At 43.2% G+C, this 17805-nt stretch overlaps 1 protein-coding gene across 5 annotated transcripts in view; it reads right to left on the reverse strand.

The window, feature by feature from the left end:
* LOC144805731 (lymphocyte antigen 6E-like) overlaps nucleotides 1–17805 on the reverse strand; it is a 154000-nt gene that overhangs the window by 16755 nt on the left and 119440 nt on the right. For all 5 annotated transcript variants that reach the window (XR_013605588.1, XR_013605587.1, XR_013605589.1 and 2 more), the window contains one exon: nucleotides 9717–9905. Coding sequence is in view for 2 of the 5 variants with exons in the window: in XM_078672225.1 (XP_078528351.1) it covers nucleotides 9718–9905 (188 nt within the window). In the remaining 3 variants the exon portion in view is untranslated. The remainder of the gene's footprint in view (nucleotides 1–9716; nucleotides 9906–17805) is intronic.

The raw sequence follows: 17805 nt of genomic DNA on the forward strand, positions 1-17805 counted from the left end.
CAAGTAGGCAGAGAGGCCACTTACCCGAAAGAAGCCGTGCGGATGCGTCCGACTTAGGGACGAGTCCGTCGGGATCAGGCAGAGCCGTGCTCGGGCTGGGATCTGAGGATGGTGAATCATAGACATTCAATTGAGTTAAATGGAACGGTGGGGTGGTTACAAGATAAGGATTCGCGGGAGCAGCCCACAGATCGGCTTACCGTTCGCGGAGTGAATCCGTATGAGATCGAGGCCGGCTGTCAACGAGGGAGAGCCTAGTTCCGGGTATCGTGATGTAACCCTGGAAACCAGGACACGTGACAGATAGGGCGGAGATTGGGAGAGGCAAATGGTTGCATAGCGACATGGACGCCATAGACATAGTAAAAATACTAATCCTGCCAAGGTGGTCGGAGACGTAGACTGCCAATACGCCCACGCAATTGCACGCGTGAGCATATCCAGATGTTGGACCCTTCAAGTGGCAGTAAAGTCTGACGTAGAGTAAATTAGCGCAAGGGGAGACCAAGGGGCGGTCAGCATCCTGCGTGTCAAATATATTAGCTAGGAGTAAAAGGAGACTCACATGGCATTGTAAAAGGTGAAGTACGGTTGACAGCAGAAGGAACACCAATCGGTACCTATTCTGGGTAACCAGTGAACTAGCTGAGGGCATTCGCAGAAACAAGTGGATCATTGATTGGAATTGAATAGCATATACATTCGGAGGCCAACAACATGAGGATTAAATAGCAACACTTGTTCAGATGCAGAGGTGCCTCATACAAAACCAGTCTATTACAGCATATTTACAAGAGTACACCAAAGTGAGATCAAGTACATAGTTGGAGGAGACCAGTGTGCTTAGTTGCATATAGCATATAAATGGAATGATGTACAATTTGACCATAAGGGGCACAGACATGGTAAACTGATGGCCGATGACAGCCCACATATGATCATGGCCATTACGGGCGTACCTCACACATGCGGGTATAGGCCCTTGGCACTAGCAGTAAGATATCTAGGAGTGTTCGGGGCGTACCTCACGCATGTGGGTAAAGGCCACTGAACAATAAAGATACTGCTCTAGTCAAGGTAGCTAATTGTGAGAAAGACTATGATACTGCTCAAGTCAAGGTAGCTAATTGTGAGAAGGAACTGTCCTGCTCGTTGAGCCCTGAATCAATGGAGTCAAAAGTGAACATCCACTTGAGTTCACGAATGTTGAGGATGCTGGAGATGTTGCCACCCCGGGGTCCCAAGGATGCTTTCTCAATGATAACCCACTTTAAACTCTCTGGTGAGTGACTTGCGGAGGAAAAATGGGCAACCAATGGTGCGGTTAGTACTTGGCAGCGAATTCTGCTCATGTGCTGAAGTATCCTTGTTTTAGCTTTCTGCTGAGTCTGTCCTATGTAGATCAAGTTGCATGGACAGACAATGGCATAAATTACGTTGGCCGTATTACAATTGGTTTGACTCTTTAGCTGAATTTTGTGGTGGCGATACGTGAACTGCTTAGTCTGTATTGTGCTGTCACAGGCTTTACAACCGCCACATCGGGAGTGTCCCAGAATAGGAGGGAGGTTCCACATAGTTCTGATGGTGGGTACCTCTGGTGTCTTAAAGAGGGAGCGGACAACATGGTCTTTAATACTCCTTGCTTTCTTGAAAGCATGTAATGGCGGGTCTTTATGTTGGATGTCATCAGATATCAATTCCCAATGTTTGTTTATGATCCGTTTAATTTCATTGCTTCTAGTATTGAAGGTTGTGACACATACTATTCTGTGTTCTGTTTCATCTTTGTTGTTTTTAGGAGTAAGCAACTCCTCACGTGGATAAAACCAGGCCCTCTTCCTTGCTCGTTTGACCAATTGTTTGGGATAACCACGGCTCAGGAGTCTCTGTTTGAGTTCTTCAGATTCAATGAAGTATTGGTCCTTCATCGAGCAATTGCGGCGTAGGCGTAAAAATTGCCCAAAGGGCAAATTATCACGCAATGCTCGGGGATGGTGACTACCGTAATGTAGCAAAGAATTTCTTTCGGCTGGTTTGCGGTATAATTTGGTCAACAGATGGCCAGCGCTTTCAAAAATGGTAAGGTCCAAGAAATTAATTTGATGTTTATCAGACTGGATTGTAAATTTTAGGAACTGGGATTGTACATTCAACCAATCAAAAAACAAACTCAATTCTTCAGAATTACCATGCCATACCAATAGGATGTCATCTATATATCTCATCCAGAGACCGAGATGGTCTCTGAATGGATTGATGGGGTTTAGTACCGTATCCTGTTCGAAAGCCGCCACGTATAAGATGGCTACATCCGGGGCGAAGGGAGCTCCCATGGCAACTCCAGAAGTTTGCATATAGAATTTGTCCTTGAACATGAAGAAATTCTTAGTGTTCCTTCTGCTGTCAACCGTACTTCACCTTTTACAATGCCATGTGAGTCTCCTTTTACTCCTAGCTAATATATTTGACACGCAGGATGCTGACCGCCCCTTGGTCTCCCCTTGCGCTAATTTACTCTACGTCAGACTTTACTGCCACTTGAAGGGCCCAACATCTGGATATGCTCACGCGTGCAATTGCGTGGGCGTATTGGCAGTCTACGTCTCCGACCACCTTGGCAGGATTAGTATTTTTACTATGTCTATGGCGTCCATGTCGCTATGCAACCATTTGCCTCTCCCAATCTCCGCCCTATCTGTCACGTGTCCTGGTTTCCAGGGTTACATCACGATACCCGGAACTAGGCTCTCCCTCGTTGACAGCCGGCCTCGATCTCATACGGATTCACTCCGCGAACGGTAAGCCGATCTGTGGGCTGCTCCCGCGAATCCTTATCTTGTAACCACCCCACCGTTCCATTTAACTCAATTGAATGTCTATGATTCACCATCCTCAGATCCCAGCCCGAGCACGGCTCTGCCTGATCCCGACGGACTCGTCCCTAAGCCGGACGCATCCGCACGGCTTCTTTCGGGTAAGTGGCCTCTCTGCCTACTTGCGTGCCCGTGTCTGCACTCATCAGCCGCTTAAGTTTGTCCCAACATGTGCCACTTCTATTTATTGTTTAGATTCAATTATTGTGGATATATCCTAAACCGTCACGGACTGTTCCCCAGCCGGACGTTCTTTCATCACGGCAATCTGGTGAGTCTATATCCCTCCGGCTTGCTCATTAGACCCGCCTTCCCCTCGGCTAACGTAAACAACTCTGCATTCTATTTTTGTATATTTTTGTAGATTTTACCTTACCTGTCTACGGTTCACCTGGACCCCTACCACTAACGCCCTGACATCTATTGTTGCTCACACGGTGAGTTTTGCCTTTACTAGTATTACCATCCACCTAGGTAGTGTCAGCCATTCAGTGGTTCACTCCAATTATTATTTATTTTTATTTATTCTATTTTTTAACAATCACTTTCATTCCACTGAACCCATTTGGTCATTATTTATATACCATTTACCTACCTGTGTGGTCATTCAGACCACGTTACACCCGCAACCCACGCGGTATCACTGGTAAGAAGTGGTGCGTACCCGCCCACCGTGTTCGCTACGGCTTGTCTCCTCACGCCAATTACTAACCAATCTTCAATTCAACTGACATGCTTGTAATTCAGTGTATTCATAGTCGCAATATATCCCATAGGACTTGAATGAGTGCCTTGATCTCTACCCCTTCTTGTTTGGGGTGATGTGCTTTTGCTTACTTATTCACTTACAGGGGCTAATGTCCCGTACTTACCAAATATATTTATATACCAAATAGGGTGTGTGCCCCTCCTGTCCTGATGAAGACCCTCTGGCAAGACAAACATTGATGTCTGCACCTTCGAAAGGGTCGAAACGTCGACATACGTCTACCTTCCATCGCCAACTCCACTCCCTACTACTCTCATTAATTGAACTTTTTGGAGTATGGCTTCTTTTGAATAACCCATGAACTTTTTTGTCTCATTTCAATGTACAGTGTTTGTAACATTACTAAATGATTGACAATTGTTGATTTTACTGTCTATTTTGAAATCTCACTTCTTCCTTCACCATCTCCCCACAACCACCACCACTTCCCTCCCCTCCCGCTTTTGGGGCACCATGTAAATTACCGATTGTTATTGTATATACTAATTGCATATTTAAATGCGTATTCCCATTGTGAAGTAAAACAGTGTGGATTCAAGTTATGTTTCTTTGATTATTTTACATGGTTGTGTTTACATTTTCCACTGTTACTGGGACCCCTCTTTCTTCACTACAATTTAGTGTTCAGCTTAGATAAGAGACCGGATTCTTTTAATGCTGTTTCCCACCCGACTACAAAGGAAGGGGTTATGTGACAATAGTTGACTATATTTTGTGTGCCCCTCGCTGCGAGGGTCATCACTCTGCTTTAATATCCTCCATAGTCCTTATAGTGATCACCATCCCTTGACACCACTTTTTGAAAGTGCTGTTAATCAATCGAAGCACCCCTGTAAATCCTTAGACTCAATATCTATAACTGACCTGGGTAGACGCCTTCGTTGGTCACGAGTAGACCCTAAGGCTTTTAATCATTTTCATTTTAAAACTAAACAAAGGGAGATTCAAATTCCCTAGCACCATTGGCAGTGGAAGATTATTAATTCCTTCATTACCAACACGCAGTCAACTGTTTCTTTATAATTAGTTTCTGGAGTTCTAATCATGCCGACCATGCAAAATGGTTTGATGATAAGTGTTGACTGGCCATTTGTCTCCTAAAGAAGGCCCTGAAATAGACCCCCAGGGTTAGAAAGAGGGTGACTGATTGTTATCACAATTAGAAGGTGGCGCTCAAGGACCGGAGGCAAACATTACAAGGGCAGGCATAGGAAGAACTAACCCAAGCAAGTACGCAGCGGATAGCACTCAATTTTGGCAAGTAATAAACAGAACCTGTTTTACTGATGCACTGAAACCCGCTCTATGTCAACATATTACCCCGGAAGATTGCATCACCCATTACAAAGGGGTCTATAATTATGAGATTTGTGAGGGAGTTGACAGCAAGACAGGGTCAACTCAGTCGGACATCCCTATAACCTTCACCCTGGATGAAGTAAGGGTCGGCATTGAGGGACTGGCCTGGAGTAAGGCCCGGGGTCCAGAATGGGTTCCACTGGATCGTTTCCAGGATAACATTGATGTGTAGGCCCTGGTTTTGATGAGGGTGTTAAATGCAGTAGTAAGGAACAGGTTACCATTGCTGTGGTCTACTGCCACGATCGTGCCGATCTTCAAGAAGGAGAACAAGAATAATCCCCATTGTTACCGCCCCATCTCGCTGATTGAATCTACAGTTAAAGTTCTGGGGCGGGTCTTACTTAATAGGCTCTCCAAGTGGGCCGACTTAAATAATATCATCTCTGACATGCTGTATGGCTTCCGGATGGGAAAATCAACCACGGAGCAATGTTTGAATCTGTATTTGACAATTGCTAAATACATGGTTGCTCAACCTGGTGCCCTTTTTCTTGTTTTTATGGATCTTGACCGGGTGAATCACAAAAAATGATGGGCCCTACTTGATTCCCTGGGGATCAAGCCTGCTATTGTAAATTTACTGAGGACCCTCCATGCCCACACCTCAGCCGTAGTTAGATATTCACAGGGGGCGGGAACCACTGATTGTTTTAACTTCATCACGGGGGTTCGCCAGGGGTGCATCTCATCCCCTTTTCTATTTACTCTATACATTAACGGCCCTGACATCTTTGCAGACAGACTGTTCCGAGTGGGTAAGAAAGCAATCCCAGTTCTTATATACGCAGATGATGTGATCCTGATGGCAAGCACTGCGAGTGGCCTACAGGCCCTGATTGATGGATTTGCAGGGGCAGATCTACAATAACTGGCGCATACCTGCATATCAGCAGGGATGCGCCAGTTATTGTGCGCCACGGCTCCGCCACCATGGATGCGCCGCATTTACAATGCGGTGCACCATGGTGCAAAAATGGCACAGATGCGTTACGCATCTGTGCCGTAAAGGCGGCGCATTGATGGAGTTGCGACGCAAGCGCAACACTGCTCCAGCAATGCTCTGGGGGGGTCCTATCATTAAAATGCAGCGTCAATTCTTACGCCTTCTTCAAGCAGGTGCAGGGTTTTGACGCGGCATGTGCTCAAAAGTAATTGAGTGAAATCTTGTAGATTTCACTCAGCCACTTTTGGAAGGCGTTCCTGCGCGGGGGGGGGGGCGTTCCAGCGCAGGAACGCCTACTTCTGGCGCAGGACTATACAACGTGACGCATCTCCCAGATGCGTCACGTTGTAAATACCCCTGAGCGTGGTGCATCTTTTGCGCCGCCGCTACGTCACAAAAGTGACGCAACGGCGGCGTAAAAGACGCACAAGGGGCTTGTAAATCTGCCTCGTAGATTTTATGATCTGTTTTGGGCCTTCACTTAGTGATATGTTTTGGAAGTTGCCACCGGGAGACCCGCTCTAAAGCAGGTGCCCAAACTGTAACTGAGGTCCCGGCTTTTCATTATTTAGCAATCAACAAGAAATTGAATTGGAAACAGTTGATAGAGACGAAGGTATGCGATATGAATAAATCAATGGAAGCTATTGCTAGATATGCCTAGGTACATGGACCCCGGGTGTGACGATGAAGCTCTATCCGTCATTTTGTGTATGCAAGGCCTTGTAGGGAATGAGGTGTGGGGCTTTATAGCGACCAACAAACTCCAGATCGTAGAAAATAAGTTCCTGAAACGTTTATTGTAGGTCCCAAATGGCACCCCGTTGTTTTTCGTGCATGAGGAACTAGGGGTAAGTTACATAGCGGACATGGTGGCAGTAACACCCCTGACCAGTTGGGTGGAAATCTGGTCTAATGACGAGTTGGTCGTAAATCAACTGATTGCATCAGATTGTTTATCACTAGACCATGCACTTAAAATCCCCTGGCTCCACTGTATTAAAGAGACTTCTACTGCTTTGGGCGGGGCAAATATTTTTTCAAAGCCTGACTCAGTGAAGCCCCGGGACATGAGGATAATGATGGAGCGGCCAACTGTGAAAACACCGAGCTAACCAAGCCAGCGGTGACAGGACATGCTCTCCTAACACCAGTACAGGGCATGGAGAATTACCTATGGAGGTTGAGAAATGCCCCTGATCGACTTTTAATGTCTCGTTTCAGATTTAACCAGCTTCACCATCTTTTAGCTCATCCGGCTGGTTTTGTTTTACATGATGAGATGGGAGGCCCCTGTGGGTGCGACAATAATTTCCCACAGGATACCCTACATTTTGTGCTTTATGTAAATATTTTACTTGTCCTAGGAGAATATGTCTTAAACCCCTTTTAAAAGCAATCAGCTTTAGGCAAGCCCACGTCGCCTTAATGTATCTGCAGCCGCTGCCTAATGATCATACGCTCTTTGCAGTTATGAATTTTTTGTGATCTAGAAATACCAGATGTTTTAATGGTTGATTGGATTTTGCTCTTTTGCACCCGACCTAGACTGACACTCAGTTGTGCTGATGACGCGTTTTAAGGCTTGTCTCTGTTTTACCATTGTAATTTGTTATGGATGTAAACGATGAAGTGTTTTAAGGCATGCCATTGTTTTATTATTTCATTACTTTTATGGATTTGATTACCTCTGAATAAAGATTATTATTATTACAGCAACTTCAAACAACAACCAGAACCCAAACTCCTCATCACCAACTTGACTCCTGATTGAATGGGGAAAACACACCAAAGAAGGACTACAGCAAATGTTCACTCCTGAACCTCAATGGGCCCATATCCACACAACATCTACAACAGTGGAGGTCCACCAATTGGTATGCCCTTCAGCCACATAATATGCCACCTTTCTATGAGACTGGAAGCTCGCAGTAGTCAACGCCCTCCTCAAAAACCACTGGATGATCCAAGCAAGATGAGCATTCTTTGACCCATATTTCTGCTCCCATCCCCAGCCAAAGTGTTAGAAAAGGTCATCAACAAACAATTCACCCACCACCTGTAACTCCAACATTTTTTTAACATGTGACAGTTGAATTCGCCTTGCATTGTTTATATATCTTTTTAGGAAATGATAATTGTCTACTAGAATCAGCCAGCACTTGCGGAAACACAAGACTGAATCTCCTGTCAGACCAAACATTCATTCAAAGCACGTTGCCATGCAACAATACTCTCATTCAGCCATCCTGTATCCGTTCAGAAGACCCCAGGTGGACAAGTGGGCGGGTAATCTTTCATAGCACCATACTCCCCATAACAAACAGGGTACAACTACCCGAAGAAGTCTCAAGTCTCAGATATTTGTAGACGTGCATAACCCCTCGGCATCTGCACAAAGATACCAACAGCAAGTGACATGTATAAAAAAAATCAAAAGCATCAAATCAGCATGACCCAGTACTGAAACTGAACTGTGCCAAATGGAGAGGGAAAGAAGGCCCCACATCTATCAAGATATGGCTCATGTGGGCTGTCCAGGGCCAGTTCAGGCACCCTTCCACCATGAAGCCAGGGGGCCTGCATTACAGGCAGGTTTATTGTTGTGCAGGGAGGGACCCCTTTACGCACACAAACAACCCTTAGAGGCATGTTCCGCTTTCTATGTGTGCTGCAGGATTCTTAGAAAGAGGGAACATCAAGGAGAAACAAAGATATTTCTCAGTGTGCCTCTAACGGGAAGGCATGCAATTTTGATGCTTTCCCAGTCTTAGTGAATCTGACAATGTCCCAAAGTGCAAGTGTATGTGAATGAGAACACCCACACTCCACCCATGTAATACCTTCCTGGTGCAAAGTAAAACAAGGCAGTGACTTGCGCTATCTTGCATTACTCTGGATTTACCAAGCCACACAGGGCCACTCAAGGTGTAATAACACAATCCCATGATAAATCTGGCACCGGGTCTTTCCACTTTTCTATAACAGCACTCCTGATCCTACACAGCTGGTCAAAGGTGCAGAGCAAACTTCACACTGTAATCTTGAGAGCAAAAGTGAAATGCCAGTGCTGTTGTTTGTGTCTCTTCTTCAAAAAATAAACCCCTGCTTTAGGAGTTTGTTTTAAAAAAAAACAGAAGTCTTTGCTGAGTGGCGGCATTACAAATGGCGGCCACTAAGCAGAGTTACAGCGGCACTGAAATCTCTGGCCGGACGATGATGATCTCTAAAGATGGGCACCTTTAAAATGCTAAATAAGGGCTTAAGTTATCATAAACTTGTTGTTCTTTATTGGTTTAAAGTAAGATTTCTTTAACAATGGAATGCTGCTGCCCAATATTAACTTTAGGAATGCTCCAAAAAGTCAACAATTGTATAGTTTTCAATGAATCATCAGGAATAGAAGTGTTCCCACCTGCCACTCTTTTCCACCTCTAATTTGCTAATGGCACCCTCAAGTGCTGGGTTTCCCCCTCCGCCACAACCAGTATGGAAAGTCCTGAGTCTCTACGCAAGCATCTCTATGGCCTGGTCTCTCATCTTCCTCCAGCAGTTGCCCCTCCATGCAGGATTACCTAAGATTACATGATCCATTTGCCCTGCCCCCCCCAAAGTGAGCAGAGCTTCCCTCACCTTAGAGTCCAACTCCGAGCATGAGTGCAGGTGCCAGGGGGAGTCACTCCATGCAGGATTACCACATGTGCTCCCCTCACACTACATGATGTATCTGCCCCCCCCCCCCCACAATGAGCTCAGCTTCCCTCACCTTAGAGTCCAGCTCTGAGCAGGAGAGCTGCCATCAGGGGGAGCAGCAGGGCGCTGATTCTCACGGTGTGTGCGCCATTGCACAAGTTGGTGCTGCAGCAGTAAACATCACTGGAATATTCTCCGTTCTCCCCCTCTCCTCCTCTGCACAGGGCTGAGCAGCCCCTGTATGTATTTTGCTTTTGCAATTCTAAAGGAAAAACATAAATGATTTTAAATGACACATACATCCACAAAGGTCCTGACACAACTGGGTATGTTTACAACACTTTGACCTGCTCCACAGACTTGAACAATGACCCTTTACACCTCCAAGGAGCAGTTTCACCAAAGCATCTGCAAGAGGGGGTGCTGACAGTGGCACAATGACTGACTGACACTCCCTGCTCTGCTGGAACATTAAGGGCTAAAGCTCTGGATGTTTCACCCTGAAGACAGTTTGAGCCTACTGGGCTCCCATCCAAAGAGGTTTTACCATCAAGTACAGGAAGGGCACACTCTTAGTTTGCACACTAATGTTTTCTTAGTTTGGCGAGATGAATAAATAAATACATTAGATCAGGAGGTGAAAATATATGTATTTTAAATTCATTACTCTAATGTAAGTTGGAAGGTTGATCAATAAACAAAGATCTGTGTATGATTCTGCTATTATTGTCTAGTGCAGATAATTCCTGTACTAGTTCTTCTACTGACTTGGGCGGTGAGGTTAAGATCTGATGAAGAGATGGAAGTGTGTCCTTTACTTACGAAATGTTGAATACACAGATGGGCGTCTACTCGAGCTCTTATCTAAAATGGTATTACGTTTAAGTAAAGGAGGGCACAGAGAAAGAGTCCAACTTTAGGGATTTGGAACAAGTACTTAAGGAAGATGGTTTAATTTGCGATCAATTTTTTTTAATGGCCTTTAAAAGTTTGTTTAGGAATGATATGAATCCCTGTGCATTTGTTCTGGGTCTCCTTGATGTGTCCACTTCACACACCACTATTTGTTAAACTCCCCTGACTTCACATCCACAAGAAAATCATTTGGAAAGAGATATGCATCTGTCACTGGTGCTGGTTACTTCAATAACCCTCTTTAAATTCAAGAACAAATCCCCCCTTTTTCTCTTTCTCCAGCTCTGCTCAACAGCTCTTGGTTGCTCTTGAAGAGGAGACTTTATCCAGCTTTCCCCCAAGATGAGAGGAGCTGCAATTAGCAAACAATTGTTAAGGCCCAAACAAAGAGTGCCCATACTTATGCCGTGATTTACTAGGGTGGTACTCCAGTCCTACTCCTGAAATTCAGGAAGTAACACAAGAGTTCTCCTGATTTACTCCTGAAAGGCTGTCTGATGTGACCAACATTTGAAGCACTCCTGTCTTACTCTTGACATTGATGGAGCGAGGAAGTGACAAAAAAGTTTGTGTACCCCTTGTGAAATCAGGTTCCCCATAAGTATAACATATATTAATCAAATGTATTGCAGTACTAACCAACAAAACGAAAAGCACACACAGAAAAAGTACACTTGCATGTGCTGCAAATCGTAATACATTAATCAAGTGAATCTGTCATACTAACATAGTGCAATAAATAAATTTTTTTAATAAATAAAGCTATGCAAACACCGAGATTGGTAAGTATAAAGGTGTTCTTGTTGCTTAATGGTAGGTAACGACTAACAGGTTAAAGTTAGAGACGGGGGAAGATAAACAGAAGGGTTTTACTTCTAAATCTTACAAATTATTATTTTTTTTTTTATATAATAGTTCCCGTTATGGCTCATGCGGCCTAACAAAAAATGGAGGTTTTGTGGGACTCTGAGAGAGTGAATTTCTACGCATGTGTGACAATGCTCAAGAGATGCAAGAGCAGCCTGTGCCTAGGCTACTGATGTCAAGGTCAGCATGGCCTGGAAGAGCAGGATGTTGCCAGATGAGATGATTGAGTTGAGAGCCTCAGAACATTTTGTAAAGTGTCTACATTGAGTACAGGCTGAAAATGTTGCAAACATGAACAATTATGACCACATGAGAATTATAAAAGTGACTTTGCCAAATTTCGAACAATGAGGAGAAGAGGTGATTTTCACCACCGTTCGAATGGACCAATGAGGAATGAGTGTGGACCCTAAAGTTTCAAATTTTAGTTAGATAGTTAGTGAAAAAGGGTATAACAGAGGCCGTTTGGAGGATTGAAAAAAAGTCCTTTCTTGCTTTGAATTTTTGCACCATGACATGCTGACGGACTGATCAATTTTTGGATGCTAAAGACTTTAAAACTTTTCTTGACTTGTGATGGGATTGTAGTCCTGATGGGACGTATACATCGAGGAAGATAGAGAGGCTGGTTTGGGAATTTGTGTTGTTTAATCCTGTTTTTCCTTCACTTCAAGAAAACGGGTAATATGTCTTTGAATCTTTTATTTTCTGAACCATTTTGCTAATAAATGTAAGCTAATTGAATTCATCCTTTCACTCGTGTTTGAATAATTAACCCCTTCGACGCTCATGACGGAACGGTTCCGTCATGAGCGTCGGTTGAGCTGTGCTCATGACGGAACCGATCCGTCATGAGCCCATAGGCTCATTAGAACCTTCAGCACAGCGCGAAAATTCGCGCCGCGCTGAAGGGGTTAAAGAAATGTTAATATAGATTTTCTGAATAAAATTAAACTTAAATTAAAAGTCATGTCAGAGTAATTGAGAGGCAAATTAAAGTTAAACTAAATGGAAAACTAAGCTTGTTATCCATCAACTAATCTCTACTAGCTGGTCCATCAACCAAACTGGTGGAGTGCCTTAAGGTTGTTCTTATGAATTTAAAATACCATGGTGATGTCCATAGAATGCATATGTATATAATGTATAGAATTTAAATTTGTAGATTAATTAGGGTACTCCACTGTCCAGCAGCCCGTCCTCTAGGTTTCACTGATCTTGGGAGCAGTGTGTTTTGTTCGAATGAGTGACTTGCGGTCCTATGGACCCCACCGACGAGTAGAGTGTGAAAGCTCCTGAGTATTCCAAGATGGTTTGGATGGTTGTTTGAGAGCAGCGCTTGATCAGTTTTCTTGGTACCAGGAGTCTGGTTGCTATAGGTTAGTTTGGATAAGTAATGTGTAGATTTGACGAGGCAAATGTATATAGAGTTCTGATGTACAGAAAATTATGACTAACATTATATGTTGAGTCTGTATCACGTTATGTGTAGTCGGAATTTTGAAGCTTCCAGGAAGTAGGAAGCTGGTCACTCTGTCTGCAGGCAGAGGAAAACTTGTGGCAGGTGAAGTCGCACAGTCCATAGTCTGTTTCAAGGTGGTAACGTTGTCATGCGTTACAAGTTAGGGACATTTTATGTGTGAAAGTGGTGAATGTATACTGAAGGCTACCTATAAAATCTTGGGCTTAAGCACATGAATCAATTGAGTATTCTGATTAAAACTTATCCCTGAGAAAGTAATAGAAGTTCCCCCTAAGCTTGAGAGAAGGGTAAGGTAGAGGGAAGTGCTACTTTATCGGCGAAACTAAAATTCTGTGGTAGAGAAGAGATAAACGCTGTTTACTGGAAATACAGAATTCCTGTGAATTTGAGCAAACTGTCACGTTGGTCTTAGTGAAACAGACAAATGGAAATGTTTGATGTGGTTACTAACTGGTTTTAGTTGTATAAAGTACAAATACAGTGTGCCGATGAATTTTGTAAAGGAGGGGTCAGCAGAAGCAGCAGAAGCCGGAGCTGGGCTGACGTCAGAATTGTCGTGCTGGGATAGGTCCGCGTGACCAAAACATTTTGAGCGCTGATTAGTGCATTAGCGAGAGTGTGTAAGCATAGGTTGAAGTGATTGTGGCGTGTTCTATTCTGATTGGTGCATTAGTGTGAATCACACTGTGATAGGTTGGTGTAGTGGAGAAGTTTGAGGAAGAGCGTACAATTGTTTTGGCTTGAGAAATTTACAGTAGAATGGAGCTCCATCACGAAGAAGAAAGAGAGAAACCTACTTGGTTTAAGAAAATAAAGAACATGTTCAAGAAAGACAAAGAAATAGTTAAACAGGTGGGAAAATTACTTCCTCCCCATAAAACGCCTGTATCATACATGATGACAAAATATGTCTATCACACCTGTATTGGTTAGAATATTGGGCAAGATACACTAAAAATTATGGAGTATTGGCGGTTCCAGAAGTAGGTCCCTTTAATACTGCGGTGTTGAGAAATTTGAGAAGATGACTAAACTTGAACCAAGACCGACTCAAATTGAGGCATTGGCCGAATGGGAAGATGAAACCAAGGTGTAATTTGAGAGGTTTATGGGGAACAACTCATGAGAGTAGGATGAGAAGATGGAGTAATGCCGATATGTATGATGGAATGTATCCGGTAAGAACAGTTGCTGAGATGGTGGGTCGGAAATGCACAGAGAAAAGGAATAATATAGACCCAGAGAGAAAGAGTTATGGGATCAGTGATACCGAGGCTGAGGTGATGGAGGAGATTTTAAATAGAAGACCCCCTCCATATCAACTAAGTTCAGTGGTGAGTCCAAATGCACCACCAATGGAGACCAGTTTTTCAGATACTCCAAGGCAAAATTCTGAAATTAGAAGTAGTTCTGAACAAAAGGAACAGAAACCTGAGGAAAATCCAAGTACTTCTGAATTCATGAGATCCACAAACTAATTAACTGAAAAAATACAAGAACTCACTAAAAATATAGAAGCTGTAATGGTACCTGTAACAATAGGTGCAGTAATTCCTGTGTTTGAAAATCAGAGGATAAAAGAACTATTGTTAACAATCCCCTTGAACCCGAGTTTACAAAAAGTGATAGAAAAGGATTTGTCTGAAATTCGGGATACTAGTTGTATGACCCCACCTGAATAAACCAGACACCAAAGTCTTCTGTATAAGTTTCCTATGGGTGCGGAATCTAATTTCTTAGCTTTACAATATTCTGCAAAGGAATTTATTAAATTTTGTAAACCTTTCAGTGTTTGCGATATTAAAATTGTATCATCGGCAAAAAGGAGTTCCGGCATGGGCAACCTCCTAACCTAGGAGAGCCATGTTCACATCCCACAGATGATCAGGGATGTCATTAACATATAAGGAAAATAAAGTTGGTGCTAAAATGCACCCCTGCCTTACGCCTCTCTTGACCTCAATTGGTTCAGTTAGTTCGCCTTGTGGGCCCCATCTGACCTTTGCCCAACTGTCTTCGTGTAATCTTATAGCCTGTAGAGGAATTTCCCCCGGGACCCTTGGTCCTTTAAGGACTTCCATAGGAGATTTCTAGGAACAAGGTCAAATGCTGCTTTTAATTCCATAAAGGCTATATACCAATGCCCCTTCCTGAATGTTATATACTTCCACGCAATACAAGGAATCTATAAACCTTGTCAATCGTGCCAGTCTTCACTCCAAAACCCGCCTGGTATTTTGATAAAATGTTATGTTCCTCACTCCATTCAATCAATCTATTTAAAATTTGCCTAGCATATACCTTCTGCAGAACATCAATAAGATTCATTGTACAATAATTTGAAGGGTTATGTCGATCGCCCTTTTTAAAAATAGTCGTAATCTCTACCCCTTTCCAAGTTTCTGGTAAGGGTGCACCTGATGCAAGAGAATTACAAAACAAGTTAATATAAGGGTACCAAACACCTTTGTCGTGCTTCCACAAATCAACCGGTAATTTATCAGGGCCAGGCGCCTTTCCTGGCTTAACTGCATCTATGGGTGCAAGCTAAAAACTAGATGTACGTCATTTGTGATGCTTTCGTAACTGATCGGGCAATAATCAATATCATTAAAAGATGAGGAGTAAAGACTAGAAAAATGTGCTACCCAAGTTTTGGGGTCTAGAAAAAGGTCCTTACTACAGCTGCCTTTTTTATTACCCTTTGAGATTAGTCGCCAAAAGCTGACTTGGTCCTTTGCTTTCCTGTTACAAGTAATGCATCCCAAATGTTGCTGAGGTTAACATTTCTTTGTACTCTAACCTTTTTTCCCTTAGGGCTACCATATCTTTGGTTTTAGAAGCTGTAATATGCTAATTTTTTTGGGGATAATTTTTGTTGTCATTTATGGTTTTTCATATTTGTCTAAACGTTTTATATGTTTCGTGTTTCTCATACATGCAATGATCAACCTTTTTGTATTTGAAATTGAAAAGTAAAGGGTGAAACTAAATAAACCTACATAATCAGAAGTAGTCCTGATTCATGTACTTGTAATACCAAGCAACAAAGAAGTGTGAGGGGAGCAAGTTGTATATTAGTGTATTAAGAGGGTCCAGCCCCCCCCCACGTCCCGGGACCTAACTCCTTAAGCTTTAGCAGTTAAGGGCGGGTTTTTTACCCGCGAGAGTCTACAGGGCACTAGATTCAAGCGTGCTTTGGACTAGACTCATTTGTTGTAGAGAGGGACTAGTAGTCCTTCTCAATACGATGTCTGAGAAAGACACGTTATCATTTTCTGAGACCCACATCAAAAACCTATTAGCTTCCTCCCCATTCGGAAGTGTCACTTTAAGTACCTCTGCCCAGCAACAAAACGAATCAGACAAACTTACTAGACTAAGCAAAAAACACATCAGAACCAAACTCCACGGACACTTTCTCCTGCAACACCTTAGAGGTGGCACCATCCCTTGGGGGCTGCAGGTGAAAAATGTCCCAGTAATTTTTACGGAGGACGCAGAATACAAATTAGGCTTTAGTCGGATAAATACAAAATGTAGCCGGGACCTCATGGTTTACACCATTGAGACCGCACAAAGACTTTGTCGACAGGAACTTGATGAAATTGAGAAATTAACTAAAAGTATTGCAGAAAGTGAGGTGATCCCCGATGCGAAGACTTTAATAGAGAAAATAGAGAAGGAAATCCTGCAGTTTAAAGACATCACTATCAACAATAAAACTGCCCAGTACGAACGAGATTCAAAGTCATTCACGTTAGAGAAGGCATACCCATTCTTGAAGGACGACTACTACTCACAAGCGGACTCACGCGGAGCACTATATAACTATCAGGGACGCTCTCGCAATAGATTTAAAACATTTTCAGAGACAACCTCATCAGACTCTTCGGGCTCCGACTCGAGAAGCAACAATAAAAAACAAGTTGCTTTTTTAGAACAGGGCCAACAGCCAAAACAAAGGCAAAAAATACCATGGGAAATGCGGACACGCAAACAATTCTACAAGTCGTAAGAGCACCCTCTTCTGTTGTCAATCTGTCTAAAAAAGTTTTAACACAGGACGAAGAGTCCGTGTTAAATCTAGGACTAAAATTTGTTCCCAGAAAACATACAGATTTTGCAAAAACAAAAATGGAGATCATTGCTTTCTGTCGCAAGATACGACTAAAAGCATTTTTTGCCAACCAACCCCCAAGTATTGATATGGAAACAACAGGACTCAGGAATAAATCCACCTTCTGCCCGAATCACAATATTCCGAAACAGATTCATGTATTTGAACAAGTTTTGCTATCTTCCTTAAATAAACTTGAAAGGAACCAAAAGTATGTTCACCAGAACATAAGCAAAGGACAGCAAGTGGCATTGAGGGCACTTAGGGAGGATTCAACTGTGGTCATCAAACCAGCCGACAAGGGCGGGGCAGTAGTGATCTGGCCCCGCGACAAATATCTTACAGAGGGGTCCACACAGGTAAACAACCAGGTGTGGTATAGACTACTCCAGGAGGATCCATCTAAACAAATACAAGGGGTCATAAAAGAACTAGTGCAAATAGGGATTGACAGTGGGTTCGTGGGAACCAAGGAGGCAGAATTCTTGGTCAAGAAATGTCCACGAACACCGATCTTGTATTTTTTGCCCAAGATCCATAAGAGACTTAATGATCCACCAGGCCGACCGATCGTTTCCGGGTGCGACTCGTGCCTGGAACCGATCTCTAAATATGTAGACTTTTTCCTGAAGCCGTTTGTTAGTCATGTAAAATCGTACCTCAGGGATACCACCGATTTTTTGGTCAAAGTTGAGGGAACGGAATTTGACAATAAAACTGAAATCATGGTGACCATGGATGTCACGTCACTATAAACGCAAATACCACAAGATGAGG

This window comes from Lissotriton helveticus (assembly GCF_964261635.1).
Source record: "Lissotriton helveticus chromosome 1_1 unlocalized genomic scaffold, aLisHel1.1 SUPER_1_unloc_2, whole genome shotgun sequence".
Lineage (NCBI taxonomy): Eukaryota > Metazoa > Chordata > Amphibia > Caudata > Salamandridae > Lissotriton > Lissotriton helveticus.